This window comes from Fundulus heteroclitus, chromosome 22, assembly GCF_011125445.2.
Source record: "Fundulus heteroclitus isolate FHET01 chromosome 22, MU-UCD_Fhet_4.1, whole genome shotgun sequence".
Classification (NCBI taxonomy): domain Eukaryota; kingdom Metazoa; phylum Chordata; class Actinopteri; order Cyprinodontiformes; family Fundulidae; genus Fundulus; species Fundulus heteroclitus.
Genome location: NC_046382.1, coordinates 21,274,203 through 21,294,081, shown reverse-complemented (window position 1 = coordinate 21,294,081; position 19,879 = coordinate 21,274,203). Strand labels below are relative to the sequence as shown.

At 42.3% G+C, this 19,879-nt stretch overlaps 1 protein-coding gene across 1 annotated transcript; it reads left to right on the top strand.

The window, feature by feature from the left end:
• Nucleotides 1-877: 877 nt before the first annotated feature.
• On the top strand, nucleotides 878-18,781 carry rrp12 (ribosomal RNA processing 12 homolog). Its single transcript, XM_036126327.1, has 34 exons — nucleotides 878-1,096; nucleotides 2,838-3,067; nucleotides 3,224-3,307; nucleotides 3,401-3,477; nucleotides 3,574-3,679; nucleotides 4,090-4,206; nucleotides 4,341-4,479; nucleotides 5,733-5,860; nucleotides 5,952-6,050; nucleotides 6,132-6,223; nucleotides 6,324-6,435; nucleotides 6,517-6,617; nucleotides 7,621-7,735; nucleotides 7,819-7,961; nucleotides 8,035-8,156; nucleotides 9,478-9,542; nucleotides 9,642-9,804; nucleotides 9,895-10,049; nucleotides 10,150-10,217; nucleotides 10,313-10,406; nucleotides 12,127-12,285; nucleotides 12,376-12,456; nucleotides 12,541-12,646; nucleotides 12,722-12,829; nucleotides 12,913-13,070; nucleotides 14,839-14,930; nucleotides 15,016-15,171; nucleotides 15,250-15,419; nucleotides 15,510-15,620; nucleotides 15,696-15,742; nucleotides 15,825-15,903; nucleotides 17,388-17,455; nucleotides 17,558-17,640; nucleotides 17,721-18,781. The coding sequence occupies exons 1-34, from the start codon at nucleotides 958-960 to the stop codon at nucleotides 17,821-17,823; spliced, it is 3,870 nt and encodes a 1,289-aa protein (XP_035982220.1). The 5' UTR covers nucleotides 878-957; the 3' UTR covers nucleotides 17,824-18,781.
• Nucleotides 18,782-19,879: the final 1,098 nt, after the last annotated feature.

The following is a 19,879-nucleotide window of genomic DNA, read 5'->3' as shown; positions in this document are numbered from 1 at the left end:
ATTTTTCACTTTCCGATGAGAGATAACAAATTTGATCTATTCTTCATGTTTTGATTTAGAATAGAATATGCAGTAGTGGTTGTTGGTAAGGAAACAAAGCTGTTTTTATAGCACTTAATTTCATATTCTCTAAGAAGAATACAAAAACGTTTGACTGAATTTCCCCCGGATCTTAGTGTTGTACTTTTAAACATAATCCAGATAATTTTGAGGAATACCAGTTGTTTGTAATTGCTATTTTGTTGTAACCTCTGACACATAAGCAACACTTTAAAAAAAAGTGTTGCAGCTGTACTTTTGCACAATTATTATTACTGTACCCTGATTTCTGTCACTATTTTAGCTTCCAATGGGTGGGATGGGTGCTGACCCTCTTAGGCAGAGGCCCTAACCAGCTGCTTAGTAGCCTTCTGCCTTAGGCCATTTCTACTTTTAGAAGTAAATCCGGGTTAAACAACACTGTTTTTATTTTAGAGAAACACTGCAGTGGTAAGTGTGATTATTGTGGAGACGATGAATCAATAGAACATGTGATGTTATCCTGTCAACATTATGAGAAAGAAAGACAGCAGTTAATTCAAAGTTTAAATATAATTAAATTTAAATTGGAGTAAATCTAGATTTAGCTGATTTATTTAGCAATAACTCGAAAATCAAAAGTTATCAAATAATATTTCGTTATCTTAAATTAACACACTTATTGTTGAATGGCATTCCGGGCCACTCTCCATGCCGGACGGTGGCGGTAATGCATCGATTTTGTTGTTTGCGAAAGAAATCTAACAGAAGAAGAAGAGAGATCACCGTTTTTTTCATGTTGTTTGTTTTGAACAGCGCCATCTAACGGCCAAACAACAGACCGCGGGCCACATGAGCGGAGCCGTGACGTCATCTGGTGAGCGACAGAGTCATCTGGTCAGCGGTGGTGGGAGAACGTGATTGTTTTCGGCCCTGAAAATGGTGAAATCGGGGAAACTTCGGTCGGGGAGCGGGGCCAAGCTGAAGCGCTGGAAGAAAGGACACAGCAGCGACTCCAACCCGCAGACGAGCCGCTTCCGACAGGCAGCGAAAAGCCGCTTTTTCAGCAGACCCAGCGGTAAGAGAGGCACACGTGGGTCTCTGAGAGCTAACACCAGCTAACCCGGACAACTATCTGTTACTCTGTCACTCAGTGACAAACTCAAAGACGTAACTTGACATTAAAGTTACAGTTTGGTAAATAATCAGAAATGCGTTTGGCTTCATTGCTTATTTCTGATGTGGATGATTACCCATCCGCTCGAGTTTGCAGCTACACCTGAACAGAGGGATACCTGCACACTAATTTATGCAATGTCTGTTTGCCTAAAGACTCTATGGGGCTTTAGCGTGGTGTTGTTTGCCTTTGATCAGGCGGTAAGACAGTAGGTTGTGTGTGATAGGACCACAGCGTGTATGCCAGTTGTTACATGATCTTATCAGTCTAGATTTAACAGAACAGCAAAAAAAAAAATAATAATAATAATAATCTGAGTTTTAAAACTAAGTCTGGTATGATGCAAACATGTTTACATTCTATCACAAGTTGTTTCCCCCACCCCCAATAAGATAAGACGAGAAATTCCTTCCTATCCCACAGTGGGGAGATTCAGGAGTGAGTGTGGCGAAAACATATAGTTACACACTAAATAAATCAGTAATGAAAAAGATAATGTAATGTAAAGTTAGTTCTAAAGCAACAGAGAATGATCTTATCAGAAGGGCCAAAGTAAAAGTCAGAATAAAACCAGAGTAAGTATTGCACAATTATTGATAATGTGGCATATTCGGGTTAAAAAAGAAGAAATATTCATACATATCCGTCTCAAAAGTTTAACCGTTTGATTTAGGTGAGGAACATTCAAACGCTTTTGTTTACATTGATTTGTCTAAGCAAGCACAGACACAGACTGTGTAAGCTCATCGGCTACTTGAGTTTTTTTTTACCATGCGTAATAATGACAGTATCATCTGATTATGGTCTGATACATTTGTATAGAGACTTAAGGATCACTTATATAGAGAGAACTGCCCCAAACTGGAGCCTCATGGAATGCTTGTTGGCAGAGGGAGGGGAGGTGAAAATGTAATCATGGCTGACTGTGATCGTTTTTATCAATGTGATTCTTTCCATTTTATTGCACTTGATGAAAAGTTGATTTTGCTTAGTTTGGTCGATGATATTTTATGATTTACAGCATCGAAAGCTTCTTTTCAGGTCAAGAAAAGGCGTCAACTACACCACCCATATCCAACAAATGTTTTATATATGCGTGTGTGTGTTTATATACACTTACAGGTATTTATTTCTGCTGTGCGTAATAATACTTGCCAAATGCGTTAGAAGGAATTCTGTTTTAAGCCACCGACCTGTAACATGATCCAGGATTCACACTTGGTTAAAGTATTTTCCCATTCTGGATAAGGATGGAAGAATTATTTGCATTACCAGACTTTGTTTTTACCTCAATGTTATATCCATCCATCCATAAATCTGTTACGATCAGTCCTTTTACAATGTTGTTTCTGGCACATTACATATTTCTATGTTTCTTAAAGTTTTCTTTGGTACACTCATAGTAAACATTTGTATTTATGGTGTATATTAGACAAAATATATGAACCAAGAAAATACCTGAGAGTAGAAAAGCGTGAAACTTTTAAAGTTTCAATAACGAATGAAGAAAACAAAGCTGACATGATGAAGCCTGGAAACACCACAGTAAATTAATTTCTGTCACATAGTGCACGGTCCCTCTCGACTCTTTTGCTGACTAAGCGATGAAGTGGACCTCTTGTCTTCCTGTTTCTTTCCGCAGCGAAGAGTGATCTTACCGTCGATGCTCTCAAGCTTCACAATGAGCTGCAGGCCGGCCCCCTGGAGCTCGGCGCTGGGGCCCGGAAGGATGCTCAGATGGAAGAGGAGCCCGACGAGAGGCTGTCTGAGCGAACATCCGGCACCTTCCTGAGCGGCCTGTCCGACTGCTCCAACCTCACGTTCAGAAAGGTGCAGCGCTTCTGGGAGTCCAACTCCGCCGCGCACAAAGAGGTAGGACTACGAGTCGTGGTGCATTGCCTGCCCACTCCAGCCTACAGGGAAACCTAGAAGTTTGCAAAATTCTCCCGTTTCATAAACTTAAACCCAGTGTTTTGCTGTAGTTAAATATCTGCATCTGCTGTAACCGTGTCTTTTGGTGCCTTCCAGATCTGTGCGGTTTTGGCAGCTGTTACTGAAGTGATCCGAAGTCAAGGCGGGACAGAAACTGAGACGGAGTACTTCGCTGCTTTGGTAACTGTTCCATTTTGTAAATAAGTGCTAGTTTATCCGCTTAGCTCGAACATTATTTGAGTTTCTAATTGTTATGTTTTGGATTTTTGGTAGATGACCACCTTGGAAGTTGTGGAATCAGAAGAGTCTCAGGCTGCAGTGGCGTATCTTCTCAACCTGGTCATGAAACGGTAGGAGCTGAGCAGCTCTTTGTTTTGTTTTCTCCCCCCCGACTAAACAAGTCACGGCTGATTAACATGGACTGCTCCGTGTTCGGCCCTCACCAGTGTTCCTGCTCCAGTGCTGCAGTCCAAGTTCTCGGACACAACCAAAGCTTTCATGGACGTCATGTCTAAACAGGCCTCGTCTGACACGTCTTCAGCGCTCAGATGGGTAAAGAAGCCTTTCAGCTCGCCTTCAGTTGATCTCTGTCTTTTCCCTCTCTTTGCTTTTCTCTGCTCCTCGTGTCGGAACTGAAACGGGAGAAAGCTTCCAGTTTTTCTGCCCCCCTCTCCGGTCTGAAACTGTCGGAACTGGTTAGCCCTCGGCTCTGTCCAAAGAAACCAACAACGGGAATCTTTTAACCGTGCCTATGTTTTAAATCTCTCATCGTTACCGTTTTAAATTTGAAAGGTTTACTGTAAGAATAACGCATGCATTTTCCTTATTTTAATGCTTTTTTTTCATTATTGTTGTCCGTCTTGTCCTCTGTGAAGTCTGCTGCCGCCGTTTTTGCCCAGATTACGGGTCCTGATATGAATAATAAAAAATATAAATATCTTTTTTTGTATTTGCTTCTATAGATCTTGTCATGCTTGGCCACTTTGTTGAGGAGGCAGGATGTTTCCGTGTGGAGTTACCCGTCCACCCTGCAGGCCTATCACGGTCTGCTCAGCTTCACGGTGCACAGCAAGCCCAAGGTCAGGCCCACTAGTCCGCACAAATCGACGCCTTCAGCACTCTCCAGGCGCTTTTTCAGTGCGGCACACATCAAAACCAGAAATAAACTGGGTTTTTGTAATAAGTGATTGTATGTTTGTTGTTTTCTCCCCAGGTGCGTAAAGCAGCTCAGCAAGGCGTCTGCTCCATCCTCCGAGGCAGCAGCTTCCTCTTTGCCGAGGACGCTCCCAGCCATCATCCCGCTGCTGTTACTACCGCCAAGTTCTGCGTCAAAGAAATAGAGCAGGCGGGAGGTGAGGCTTCACGGTTGTTGGTTTATTTAACTGATGCAGAAAAGAAAGTTCGCTTCCTCGATAAAGGATGGACTTTCTTACTAGAAATTAGTTCAGATCTGCAAATGTTGGACAGTTATTACACTTCCTTAAGTATTAAACATAAAAAGGCTGTTAGACTTAGACTTAGACTTAGACTTAGACTTTCTTTATTGTCATTTTGTCTGTTAGAAACTACAATAGGTAATTATACATGATGATGATTATTTTTAAGTGAGAACTGGCTGATCTGCAAAGTATTCACACCTTTTTGAACTTTTTCAAACTTTGTTGCATTATAACCACAAACCCTAATGTATTTTAACCGTGATAAGGAAAGGGAAGAGAAAAACGTGGTTTGGTTGGCCTTTTTATACAACCTGCTTTACTTTGGTACCCATAAATAAAATCCTGTTTTCCTTCAGAAGGCATCTACTCAGTGCTGGAATCCAAGTTTAACGGAGATTAAAGTTGTAAAAGAATATCCGCTGCTTTTCCTTAGAACAGTTAACAGGGGTGAGAGGTCATGTGAAGATGGATGGTGCCATGTGAAGGAATGACATAGTAATATCAGTAGAAAAAGGAGGAATAAACATTATTGATTTTAAAGTGATGAATGCCGTGATTAAATTAAAATGGCGGCAGACTTTTATTAAAAATTAAAAGAGTTTATGGTTTATTTTCGCTTCACAACTTTTAAAACAAAAAATTGGAGGAAGGAAATTTCTCTTAAGATGTATCTTTGATCCGGCAAAATTACCGATTAAATTGTCAGACTACCACAGAACCATTCCAGAAAGATGTTAAAAGTTTTCATGCCTCAGTTAAGTTACTGGAAAATAACCGTAAATTAACAAAATAAAATTGATGTGTATGGTGACCGCGGGCATAATGTAGTTTGTTTGAGTGGATTTGCCATATGTTGACGTCATCGGGAAGCGCCCGAGTCGATCTGGTACCTACACCGGGGCTCCAGTTGAATGCTCACATCCAAGTGTATTCATATGTTGGAATCGCCCAGTCAGACCTAAATTCAAAGGATCTTTCCAAGACTTTAGAAATTGAAAATGTACGCTTAGCGATGCTCTCCCTGTAATCTAAGTGAGCTGCTGTCCAAAGAATGAGCAGAAATGTCAGCCTGTGCACAAAGCCGGTCTTGGTGGAGTCACTGTCCTATAGAGCCATCGTTCAAATGCATCTGATGATCCCAGAATGCATTTCTGTCTCGTCGCCAGGCAGCAAAGAGGACACCACCACCCTCCACGTGCTTTGCCTGCTGAAGGAGCTGATGGCCACGTTCCCTCTGGGAGCCGTAAAGTCCTGCTGCGAGACCCTGCTGCGCGTCATGACCCTCAGCCACGTGGTGAGCATTCCCGGCCACAGCTGCCCTCGCTTTGGCTTCTCAGCTACGCTGCTGCTTGTGTGCGGTATTTAAAGCGCCGCCTCTGCTGCAGATGGTGACGGCCAGCGCCATGCAGGCGTTTTATCGGCTCTTCAGCGGGAAGCCCAGCGCCTCGTCGCTCTCTGCAGAACTCAACGCTCAGATCATCACGGTGAGACAAAAACGGACGGTCTGCTCCACAACTTGTAGAGCAAAAGTCTCCTGTGTTCTCACGCTCAGTCGTCCTCCTCAGGCTCTTTACGACTACCTCCCCAGTGAGAATGACCTGCAGCCTCTGCTGGCCTGGCTCACCGTCATGGAGAAAGCACACGTTCACCTGGCAAGGTAGGTCAACTCGCAACCGGCCGCACCGGAGAGCAAGATTGGAGCGATTTTTTTTTTTCTCAGGTGGCTCGCTGACCTTCTGTTTGCACGTTGGGCTCAGTTTGCAGAGCTCTCTGAGCTTAGGTCACCTCCCTCGGCTGTTCTCTGCTGCCATGTCCTGCCTGCTGTCGCCTCACACTCAGGTGGTTGCTGCAGCCACCAACACCCTCAAGGTAAACGGCGGAGAGGGTTTTTTGCATTTTCTGCTGTGTGTGGGGTGCTAATCGATATTTTATTGTCTTTTATATCTCCAGAGTTTGTTGAGTGAATGTGTTGCTCCTCACATGGAGGATATTGGTCCCATCACTGCCACAGCCTCTGCAGGGAACCCCTCATATGTCTGCAAAATGTTTCGGTAAGATTAGGAATAGCTGATGTTTTATTTATTTATTTTTGTCCATTTCTCAATAAAGAGAATACATGACCATAGGGGTGGGCGATATGAAGAAAATCTAATATCACAATATCTTTAGGCTATATTGCGGTACACGATAAATATCACGATATGTTCAAATAACCTTCAATAACAAATGTTTTTAGCCACATAGTGCATAAGGTTTCAATGGTATATCTCAAATTAACGTGTCAAATTTTATTTTATTTTTTTGAAAAATTGATTGCAAAATAAAAATGAATTTAAAATGTTTTATTTTAGCTATTTTTTTAACCACAGCTGCACATAGAAGCTTTTCACAGATCACAGTATTGTCACATTAAAGCTCTTTCATGGTCAACACTAGACCTTAAAAAAACAGAACATCCCAGCGGCCAAAAGGAACACCAAGATAAAATCTGACACAAAATACACCTGAAATAAAAGGTATCATAAAAATGTGACAATCTCAAAAACAAAAGCTTGTATTGTGACTATAAAATCAACTGACCAGTCGCAGCTACATATTCAGAGCATCTCAAAAATGTTTCCGTTTCTCTTTAGGTGCTGGGAAATTTTGAACAAACGTTTTTTTGTGTCATATGGGATTTAGCAAAAGAAGATGCCAGTTTCAACAGTTTTACGGCTGGTTTAATTGAAGTTTCTCTTCAGACTCATTTTCTTAGTTACCTGAAACTCCCACTGTCGCCACAGTTCTCGCTGTCTCGTCAACATAAGTAAACGTACGGGTTCGTTGTTGGGTGTGAGCCAGACCTCTTTCTGTTTTGGAGGAGGGGCGAGTGATGCGTTCACAGCATGTGGGAAAAACTAAACTCACAGTAAATTAATTACAGCGGTTCAATCTTGCCATGAAAATTTACACTTGATTGTCGCGGTAAAGGAAAACTCGAGATACATCGAGTATATTCGATATATATCGCCCACCCCTACATGACCGTTGCCTTCCTTTGTTTTTTGTTGGCAGTATCGTGGAGGAAGGATTATCCTATCGCTTTCATGCCTCGTGGCCCTTTGTGCTGCAGATCCTGGGTTCCTTTTACAGAGTTGCAGGCAAGCAAGCTCACCCCATCATGACTAAGGTATAGTTTTTACGTGATAGTTGTCTTATCCGGATAAAGAATAAAAGGATTTGGACTGAGACTGGATGCTTTATGTTGGACAGTCCCTGCAGTCGCTGTCAGACCTGCGCTCCACCCCTCAGTTCCCCTTCAGAGGGGAGTTGGACCTGGCTGTGGGAGGCGCTGTGGAAAGCATGGGGCCTGAGGTGGTGCTTGCTGCTGTGCCTCTCAACATCACCGGCTACAAGTACGACCCCAAAGAATCGGCGGCTCTGCTCTCTCTTTACTGGGATTTTATTAACTTTGTGTTTGTTTCTTAGCGATGACTTGGAGTTCCCTCGCAGCTGGCTGGTTCCGGTCATCCGAGATCACGTCAAGAACACCTGCCTCGGTTTCTTTGCTTCCTATTTTCTCCCATTGGCCACTACACTAAAGCAGAGAGGTAAATACAGTCGGAGACGCCTCCTTTAAAAGTGTGGATAGATCAGAGGGTTGTTCCCAGTTTCAGGAAACAAAATAATAGAAAATGAATCTCTCCTATGCTATTCCTCTCCTACGGTGACCATCCACATTCAGCAATGGAAAAAAATGATCAGACCATTCTTGTTTTTTTTTTTTTTTTTTTGTTTTTTCAATACCTTGGCTGCAACCATCAAAAACAATAATGTGACTAAAGCCATAAAACTGTTTATGGCAGTACAATACAATACCATAGCTATTGGTTGTCAGAAATTCAGTGATTTTGGTAATTATCAAAAATAAACTATGGAAAAAGACCAGATATCAGCTCTTAAATGAAACTCTTATTAGCTATTTCTGTTATCAACAAATGTACCTTTAGTTGTGCCGGACATTAAAATGAACAGGACCAATGGTGGTTTAATAATTTTTCCCCATGACTGTATTTACAAATTATGGGGTTGTCGACTGGCGTCTTCTAGGACTACAAATACCAGGAGTTGCAACACTGCTCTTCATTTTTAAAACACTAATTTATACATAATAGTCTACTGGACCATTTACATACGGCATATTTTTTGGACCATATGGCGCGCCGGATTATGTGGAAGGCATTCTTCTCAAGTGTGTAATATCACTTCGCCACTCCGCTTACACACATACTACCTGAGAGGGAGAGCTATCCGTCTCTATCGGGAGGACAGAGTAGTTGGACTAAACTGTCCTGTTTCTAACATAATAATAAACACAAATTTTATATTGAATTAACTTACTTGGTTTATTGTTGCTAGTGTGTACTCTGACGCGGGCTGCACAACATGAATGCACTTCTAGTTTCAACATTACAATCAGGCAGTCTTGTAGACAGCTCAAGGGTCCTCAGGTGGTGACACAGTTCACCGTAATGCTTCGAATATCCATTGAGCGGAGTGGCTTCATTGCTAATCATAGTAATTACACATTTTTACAGATTTTTGAGCGCATTGTACCACATAAAATATGTCAGTAAGCACAACTTTAATCATGTAAAAGGCGCACCAGCAATGTTAGCCAAAATTTAAGGATTTGATATGCACCGTATAGTCCAAAAAATACAGTATATTTTTCTAGTTTTATTTTCACGCATTTAGAATGAGAGTAATGTAGTAATGTTTCTTTTGAAGTTCCTGAGCAGCTGATCCAGCAGAATATCGCTGGATTTTTATGCATCTTTGCTTGAAGGAAAGTTGACTAGGAAATAAAATGTTTTTTTAGTTTTTTTTTTTTTACATGCATTAACTGTTGAATCCTGTTTTGTGCTGTAGCTGATGAGTTGGAGCAAGAGGGAAAGAAGCTGGAAGCAAAAGTCTACCAGACGCTACAGATCCAGGTAGAAAACCAACCCGTCTTTTTTTTGCTTTAAAGCCCCAGTGTGTAAAATTTACATTCTGTAAATTGAAACCATGCTGATGAAGGTTCTGCATTTCAGATTTGGACCATGCTTCCCGGCTTCTGCACAGGACCGGTGGACCTGATCGCGTCGTTCAAGGGCGTCGCCCGGACTCTTGGCACGGCCATCAACGAGCAGCCAGAGCTGCGGCTCACAGTGTGCCAGGCTCTGCGCACGCTGATCAATAAGAGCTGCTCCACAGGTAGCAGACGTCCACAGAGGCTGCCTTTAGCTACAAACTGCTCCATCGTTCCACTTTAGTAAAACCTTCCTGTAATCCTTTCTGTTGAAGCGGAAGAAAAGGCAGAATTGGGACGGTTCTCCAAGAATTTCCTGCCCATCCTTTTCAACGTGTACAGCCAGCAGCCCGCAGAGGGAGAATCTGGTACCTACAGGATGGCTGTGCTGGACACCATCAAAGTATATTTAACCGTCACAGACGTGCAGGTAACTTCTTTTTTTTTTTTTTTTTACTTTCCGTCGAGCTAAAGAGCGTTGAAATGATCCGTTCATGGGAATTAACTTTGACACGCTGCATCTCCCTCAGCTGATCTGCACATTCTTGCAAAAAGCCTTTGACAGGCTGACCAGCACAGAGAGCGTCGAGTTCACACGGTAGGACATCTGACGGGGATTCACAGAGTCGGGTTACAATCGGGGAGTTATCAGAATACCTACAACAATGATTTCTGAGCTTCTCTGTTTCTCAGGCTTGCAGTGATGGACCTAGTGGTTGCCATGGCTCCCTTCGTAGATGAAAGCACCATGGCCAAAACCTTTGAGCTGATAAGACCATATTTGGAGGTACACAATGTGTTTAATGGTGCTTCTGCTTAAATTACATTATTATGAAACTCCTGTAGGTCATTTGAGACACATTGATATATTGCAAGCATATATTTCTGGTCGTTTTGATGATTATTGCTTATAGATGATGAAAACCCAATTTTTCATTGGGTTTTCATCATCTATAAGCAATTCCATTGCACAGAAAACTGAAACTAATTAATTAAATTGGTAAAAAGGTATTTTAAACAGGAGTGTTGCCCCAAGGAAACATGGGTCCATGTACTGTTGAGTATCTACACTTAATACTTGGTCAGACCTCTTCTTTTTTTGAATTACTGCATCAATGCAGGCATGGAGGCAATCAGCCTGAATCTGCTGAGCTGTTAAAGAAGCACAGGCTTCTTTTTATAGCTGCTTCCAGCTCATCTGGATGGTTGGTTCTGTGTAAAGGTAAAGTAGGTTGCTGGCCAATCAGCCACATTGAGCGATGTCAACAATGTAGGCATTGGTGCTTTTGGCAGTGTGGCCAGGAGACAAGTCCTGCATTAAAGTGAAACCAGCTTCACCGTAAACCTTGCTGCAGATGACACGGGGTTCCCAACGGCAACACTGACTGCGGAAACTTCATACTAGACCTGAACTGACTTTGTGCATGTTCTCCAGCCTCTAGGACTGTAGTTTCTAAGTGAAATATCTTTTTATTATCTGAAAAGAGAACTCAAGGCAATTGAGCAACAATGCTTTTTTTTTTTTTTTTTCATTAGCCCAGGTAAGACTGATCGTGTCTCTGGTTCAGCAACAACGATTGTAACAGTTGTAGTCCAAGTCCTGGTTACATCTGTGTTTGTTTGCTTGGACCCTTTTTTTTTTCTTCCACTGAACTTTCCAATAGTATGCTTTAATAAGCAGCACTTTGAAAGCACCCAGCCTCTAGAAAAAAACAAAACAATTTCTGTCTACTTGTGAAGAATCTGGTGGTAAACTGTCCAGTCAGCAGTCTTCCCTATGGCTGTAGGTTGCGCCTTCTGTTTTTAAACAACTTTTTTATTTGGTCCAATGTAATCTCCTTTTCAGAATAACCCTATTTTTTTTTTTTTAGCTGTGAGCCAAAATCATCAAAATTAACAAAAATGTGTCACTTTTGTGTGATAAATCCATATATGTGAATTTTAACTTTTTTTAAGTCAGTTTCCAAGGTTGTAACTGTTTAATTTTTTTTTTTAGTTGCACAAACAGTTTTAAACCTATAAACCTATTACCCTTAAACCTATTACCATCTAACATAGAAAGGATTTCTGGATCAGTGTGTGCTTCTGTGCTTTTTGTGTCTCTGCTCTGTCTTCTCTAATCTGGTCAGTCGAGGCAGATGACCGTTCACGCTAAACCCGGTTCTGCTGGAGGTTTTCCTCCCTGTTAAAGGGGAGTTTTCCTCTCCACTGTTGCTTCATGCTTGCTCAGTATGAGGGATTGCTGAAAAGCCATGGACAATGCAGACGACTCTCCCTGTGGCTCTACGCTCCTTCAGGAGTGAATGCTGCTTGTCAAGACTCAATGCAATCTACTGGGTTCCCTTAGAAAGGAAACTTTTTGACCAACTGTATAATCTGATTGCATTTAACTTTGGAAAGTGCCTTGAGTTGTCATGTGTGATGAATTGAATATAAATAAAACTGAATTGAATTAAAATAGAATCTCTTAAATTTTAATTGCCATTGTTTGGTGTGTTTGTGCTCAGGCCAAAGAGCCGGGCATGCAGAAGAAGGCGTACCGCGTGTTGGAGGAGATGTGCGGGGCGGAGAGAGACGAGTGTAAATCCTTCGTCTTGTCCAACCTGGAAACTCTCAAAGTTGTCCTCCTTGACACTCTTAAAAATGCTTCTTCGCCTGCAAAGAGGGTAAGGGTTTGTATGAGGAGGAGGGCGTCTCCAAACCTGAATGTTGTGGTTCATATTTGCACCTGACGGCTTCCTTCTGGTCTTTCTCAGCCACGGCTCAAGTGTCTGATCCATATTGTGAAAAGGTTAAACGAGGAGCACAAAGGCTTCATCACCGCGCTGCTGCCAGAGGTACAAACACAAATCAGAGCTGGCGGCTACAGCCACGGAGAGAGCGGATGTTCTTGGTGTTTCTGAGGGTTTCCTGTCCTTCAGGTGATCATCTGCACCAAGGAGGTGTCTGTGGGAGCTCGGAAGAACGCCTATAGCCTCCTGGTGGAAATAGGAAGCGCTTTTGTTCGCTTCAGTGGGAACAAAAAAGGTGACGACTTGTTTCTCTAGACGTGGGTTATAGGACTCTTTTTACAACGGTTAACGTTACTTACCTCTGCTGTAGATGCCATGGAGGAGTATTTGGCTCTGGTGTACGCAGGACTCACCGGATCCGTCACCATGATCACTTGCACCGTTTTGGCATTGACTCGCCTTGTGTTTGAGTACAAAGGTAGGCTGCAGCGACTCCGACGGGTTTCCACCTGGACATCCGCACTCCACGCTCAGTTCTGATCCTTTCGCTTTCTCTCTCAGACTCGATAGAGGTGTCCTCCATGGAGCAGCTGCTGCACAACATCTGTCTGCTGCTGTCGTCTCGTACCAGGGAGGTGGTCAAAGCGGCCTTGGGCTTCATCAAAGTCATCCTCTTCATCATGGACCCCAAAGCTCTGGGCTCACATGTCACCGTCATGGTATGAACCGTACATCACCGCAAGCAAAAGTTGCAAAGGAGCTCTCCACGTCGACCTAATCAGGAATGAATTGTGTGTCATGTTCTGTTTTAAACTTGCATTTACATGAACTGTTGCCCATTAATGGCCTTTCTAACAACATTTTTAATGGGTATGAATTACTTCATCCATCTTATAAGGTGGCACTGGTGATCACCTATTCAATTAAAATTTATAAATTTATTTGTTTCTATGCATGACATTGATTTTTTACCCTTAGTCAACAGTAGACCTAATTCAATGACTCAAATCTTAAGTTTTTTTCATTGTTTAGAAGTAAATTATATTCTTTAAAGGTATATAGCCACATTATATGCTTAAAAACAGACCAAAAACCGATTGATCATGATAAAATAAGGTTACATACACCAAGCCTCCATCCTGATAATGTTTTGATGGTCTTTATTGTGGATAAATATAGCCCTAGCGCCAGGCGCGATTAGCAGATATAAACAGACGTGGCGACATCTAGTGGCAGTATCGCAGAACTATCATAATGCTTCTTTGCATAATTAATAAATCTAAATTAAATAATGCTGGACTGGGCCTGACCCTCTGCTGTAAAGAGGCAGGTCAGCGTGATCGAAGATCAACTGTCATTAATTAAACACACCGATCTAGAGCAACTTTAAGAACCCTTATATCAGAATTTTTACTCTCGTCAATCAACTCTGTGTTAACCTGTTAGCCAAATGAATTTCGCTCCGCCTAGCTCCACTCATCCATCTGGGACAGATCAATAGGAATTGCCTTTATTGAAGGCTGGGCCTTATCAAAAATTCTTGCACATGATTGGATAAGCCACTTGTCTGTCATCTTTATCGACGTGCTATTTCAACCACTCACACTGAAGCTAACCCGTGATGCTGTGAGAGCGACGCAGGAAAAAACAAAACTTTTTTTTTTTTTTTAAATGTGTTTGCGGCTCTAGTGGCACGCGTTTTATTGACAGTGAGCTGACAGGAAGAGGGGGGGGGGGGCGGCAAAGCGCCGCGGGTCGGAGTCGATCCCGGGCCGACCGCGTCGAGGACTAAAGACCTCCTAACATGGTTCGTGCTAACCGTTCCGCCGCTGGCGCGCCCAGGAAAACAAAATTTGCCAAATCCGGTCGGGAGAAGGGCGAAAACATGGTTTCCACCAACAAAAGCCTTCAGAGCCGTTCTCTGATGTTCTTTTAATGAAACAATATTAGGTAGATTGGACAACACGGAAGAAATAGCAGCATCAATGCTAACGCTTGCTTCCTCAATGCGAGCCGCCATTGCTGTCTGAATCAAAACCGTCTCACAGTCGCTTTTCCACTACGTCACATCTATGAAACTCCAGCCCTGCGTCCTGATTGGCTGGACAATAAAATTGGTTGGAGAAATCACTCTCTATGGGAGAGGTCCCAGATGGATGTGAGTGAAGCTAGGCGGAGCGATATTAATCTGGCTAGAGTCAGGTTAACTCTCTCACATCTGAGCAAATGGCAGGTTTAGCGCCTGCTTCACTGAACACCAACATTAATACTGTATTCCCAGTGACATTCCAGTGTTTTCCCTCTTGGAATGACATATTTTTTGCGTTTTTTTTTTTTTTTTTTTTTTCCACCGGACCTTGGAACATTCATCATTGTTTTGCCTGGAGATGCTAATATATTCTTCATATTTAAACAGAAGATGAAAAGTCAAACGAGGAAACGCATTTTGATATTAGATCCTCACACCTCTGGTTTTCTTCTGTGCAGATGGAGGGAATCGGAAACATCAAGGATGACGTAAGAAGGCACTTCAGGACCAAACTCAAGAACATCTTCACTAAATTTATCAGAAAGTTCGGGTGAGCGCTCCGTGTTTTTCGATCCTTATCAGTCCGTTAGCCGTACTCCTCCCTTCTCCTAAACGCTCTGATTTTGGGTTTCCAGCTTTGAGCTGGTGAAGAGCATGCTGCCTGCAGAGCACCACAAGGTGCTGACAAACATCCGTAAGGCCGAGGCCCGAAACAAGAGGCGGAAACAGGCCACCGACCAACAGGAGGACTCGGAGAGCGAAGAGGAGGCACCTAAAGCCAAGAGCGAAAGGTACGGCACCAGTTCGCCAAACAAACATGCCTTTTTTTAGGATTTCCCGCCTTTACTCCCCCTCCGTCTTCTTCCCAGCATCGAAGACATCCTCGCAGAATCCGACAGCGATTTGTCCGAGGACGAAGGAAAGCCTCGCAACGGGCCGAAGAAATCAGGCAAACAGAAAGGAAAAGCATGGCTGAAGGAGGGAGCGGGAGACGATCCCCTGAACTTTTTGGACCCAAAGGTCTCCCAGAGAGTTCTAGGTAGCATTTCTACTCTTTCTACCGCTTGTTTTACTCCGGAGGTTTTACACGAGGTTGAGGAGAGCTAAAATGACCTGTGCTGATTCTCAGCCACAAACCCGGCGCTGAAGAAGACGGCCAAGGTGGAACACGGCTTCAAAGTGACGTCAGACGGACGGCTCATCATCAGAGAGGACGAGGAGGAGGAGGCAAAAGGCAAAGGTGAGAGGAGCCCAGTGGTGTCACCGCCATCTCTGGATGTCTGCAGATACTCACAGCCGTCCTTTCTCCTCACAGACAGAGAAGAGATGGACGATATCCTGGAGGAAGCAGGCGTGAAAACTGTGAGTTTTACATTCATCTGCTCTTTTTTGGAAACGTTTAGTTTGGCTTTACAGTCTGTTGTTTTTTTTTTTGCACCTTTAGAAAAAATCCCAGAAGAGAAAGTTTCAGGAGGACAACTTTGATGATGACATGGATGTTGAGCCTCAGCTAAAATATAAAGGTAACCAAAGGGGAGGAGAATGCTCTTGATCGCTACACCTCCCTGCAAATGAATTCACGCTCCTTGAGCTTTTCTTCACGTCGCACCCAAAAACCTCAGTGTTGTTTTAGTGTTTTAGCTGGTAGACCAACAAAAGTGTCACTTTTAAAATGGAAGGAAAGGGGATGCTTCTTTTTTATATGTACACGTTAATTCAGCCCCACTGAGTCGGCACATTGTAGAACCGCTGTTTACTGCAAGTACAGAAGTCTTCCTGTGATTTCTCTACCAGCTTTGCATATTAAGGATTTTAATATGCAAGATTGGAAGGCGTGGATCGGTGAACTTTAACGTTCAAGCCTAGTTGCTACTGATTCAGTGGGGGTTCTAGACCAAATTTACCAGGGGGGCCAAGGTGGGGCCAGTGTTTTTTCACAGGGGCACAGAACAAAAAAATGAAACAATAAAATGTCAATATTTAACTGTGTAATAATATTAAGTGAGCCACTTGTGGTTTTGGAAGTGCAGGTTTCAGACCCCTGATCTAGCAGTTGAAAACTTGCCCCCAGCTCAATACGGCTAAAGCTTAACGTGAAACATCTTAATTATTAAATACTTCTTAGAGTAAAACTGTATAAGTAAAAAATAAAATTGGTCAAAGTAACAAATCAGTTATGGTTTCTTTGCCATTGCAAATAATTATGAGAAGTGTATTTAAAGACTTATGTCTTTAGTACAGGGGCCATAACAGGGGCCAGGACCATTTCTACAGGGGCATGGGCCCCTGTTGGCCCCTGTCTAGAACCGCCCCTGTATAGATTATAAATTCTGTTTAATTCTGAACTTTGACTAGGCCATTCTAACCGAGGCGTACGCTTTGACTCTTCATTTCGGCTCTGACTGTATGTTTACGGTTGTCCTGCTGGACCGTGAACCTCTGACAAAGTTTCTTCTAGGATTTCTCCATCAACTGACCAGGCCTCTTGCCCCTGCTAAAAGAAAGTATTGCCACAGCGTGTGTTTGAATAAATATTATTACCATCAACAGATTCTCCTACCTGAGCTGTTTGTCTCTGCATCTCCTCCAGAGCTACAGTGGACCTAATGGTTGCTTCTCCTAATTCATGCTTTCCTTGTACACTCTTCCAGCTTAGTTATATATTGATGTTTTGGGAGGTTTGCAGCTATGCCATTCTCTTTCCGTTTTCAGATGAAGGGCTGTACAGAGATCTGTGATATGCTCAAAGCTTGGGATATTGTTTTAAAACTTAACCTAACCTTGCTTTAAAGTGTTAGAAACTTTCTCCCAGACCTGTCTGCTGTGTTTATTGGTCTCCATGAAGTTGTTTGTTCACAAATCTTCTCTAAAAAAAACAACCTCTGAGGCCTTCAGAAACCTATACTAAGAGCCAATCACGTTAAAATACATTAAAGTCTGTGGCTTTAACATGAATAAAGTTAAATTTGATAGAAACACTTTGATGCTGATGCTACTTTTCTCACAGCCGGCGGATCGGGTATCCACAGACCTCTGGGACAAAGGCAAGATGTGGGCGCGGATTATAAATCAAAGGTAATCAAGTGCAAAAAACCCCAAATCTGACTGAACTGATGTTCGTTTCTCTGTTCCAAGCTTCTTTTCTGAGCGTCCTTTTTATTTTTCTTCCTCTGACAGAAAGGAAAAGGAGATGTGAAGAAAAAAGGAAAGTTGGATCCTTATGCATACATCCCACTGAAAAAAGACCAGCTCAATCGCAGGTATGAGCATCGACAGTCAGGCCGTTACGTTGACCTGTAGGCTCGGACCGAAGCCTGAAGTTTGTTTTTTACGTTTACAGGAAACGAGCCAAACTGCACGGCCAGTTCAAGGGAATGGTGCGAGGTGCCCAGAAGGGGGCGCAGTCTGGAAAGAAAATGCAGAAGAAAAAAAGGAAAGCCTGAAGACGATTGTTTTATGTTGCGTGTTGGACTCCTATTGTAATGTGTGAAGCAAAATGAGAGCACATCCTGGATGTGTGTTTGTGTTTCAAAGATGCTCTGATGATCAACAGCTTTTCTATCGTTCAGAGGAACGGAGACCGGATATTACCTCTGACTTGTTACTGAGGTAGAAGAAAACGGATTAAATGATCTCTTATCATTTAGACATGCCTCAAATTAATCTGAAGGGTTGCATCCATACAGAGACAACTGGGTTATTTTTCATTGCCACATCTGGCCACTAGAGGGTGTTGCATGTGCATTGTAAATTGTGAATAAAGCATTCATTAATGCTATAAGGTTTCTTCAATTAGAGTGAAGTAGGCTACACCGTTTGCTTTTCTGCGTACGTCGTCATAAACCTAAAGTAATTTGTGCTGTTGCTGTATTTTACGCCGCACCTTTGAGACTTGAGGTGAACGTTTGTAGGTTTTTTTTTTTTTTTTTTGGCCAACTTGCAAAACCCTGATGTGATTCATTTTCCCTGAAGCAACGTGAATCACGTAGTAAAAGGCTGACCTTTGAGTCACTATCCTGTGTTCAGCATGTCAGCGATTCCTGAGAGAAAAACATCACTGTGGCCAGAACTATGAGGAAGGATTTGGGACAAATTTAACTTTAATCTTCGACTTTACTTTTATGTAAAATCACAGCAGGAGTTAATCTGATACTAAACTGGTTGTCCCTTGAGCTGCAAATCAAATACTGGGGAAAAAAACTTGTTTGTAAGGAATAAAACGATCAATGAACATCTCTACCTTTTTGGTTAGAATTTAGTAAAAACCAGAGAAAGGTTAGAGACATGAGCTTTAATCCGTAAAGCAGAATGCTGCTTGTGGATTAAAGCCTCATAAACTAAACATTATGATCAATGTTCCATGTGTCACATTAGATTGTTGAATTAAAATTATTTAAACAATAGTTTATTACTATTGTTTATCTAAAGAAAACGGGACTCAGCTGGAGGGCTTGGCAATACAGAGATTTAAAAAAAATTGATTTCTTTTTTTCTTTAACGTGTTAGATTTAATTTATATCGAGATGGTCTATATTGTATTAGAATTATGCTTTAATTTATTCCAGCAGGTTATTTTTTCAGCTGTTTCTCATATTTATCTACAGACATTTGGGATAAAGATTTTATTCAGAGATGCCTTTTTATAATTATTTTATGATTTTTTTTTTCCGATAAATATCGTATATCAGCATTCAGCCTGAAAATAGTAAAATATTATTTTTAATCCATGACGCCAAGCCCTACTCAGCAGTTTAGACATTCAGACTATCAGCCCAATTGTCTTCCTTACAGCAACGGCCACGGAAAACATTTCCAGCCTATTATCTTGGAAGAGAAAAGTTTTTATTTTTTTATTTCTTGCATTTATTTCTCTAAAGGTAAAATGAGCAGCTCAAAAAAATCAATGGGACACTTCAAACCTCGTAAAACAAGCCGCTTAAACATCGTCAGGTCAGTTCAGCAGTAGAGTAGATTGTTAACGAGCTGTTCTGGTGTTGATGAAATTAACAACGGGTGTATTAAAGAGGCTAACAGTGACACAAGGCTGAAACTGCCTGAGGTTGCACAGGCAGGACGGCACATCGATATGTGCCGTCACCAGGTGTGCTGCGGCTCTCGGCACATATCGAGCATGGAGGAGAATCCAGGAGACAGGCAGCTACTCTATGGGAGCTGGACAGGACCATCGGAGGTCCTTAACCCATCAGCAGGACCGGTATCTGCTCCTTTTGTGCAAGGAGGAGCAGGATGAGTTCTGCCAGAGCCCTACAAAGGGACCTCCAATGGGCCACTGATAAGATGTATAACCCAACTATTAGAAACTGACTTTATGGGGGTGGCCTTAAGGCAGAGGTGGGTAGAGTAGCACTACTTCAACATTTTACTCAAGTAAAAGTACCCAACTAAGAAATTACTCAAGAATAAAAAAGTATTTGGTAAGAAGGCTACTCAAGTTCTGAGTAAATATAACAAACTGATTTAATATTCAAAAATGATGTA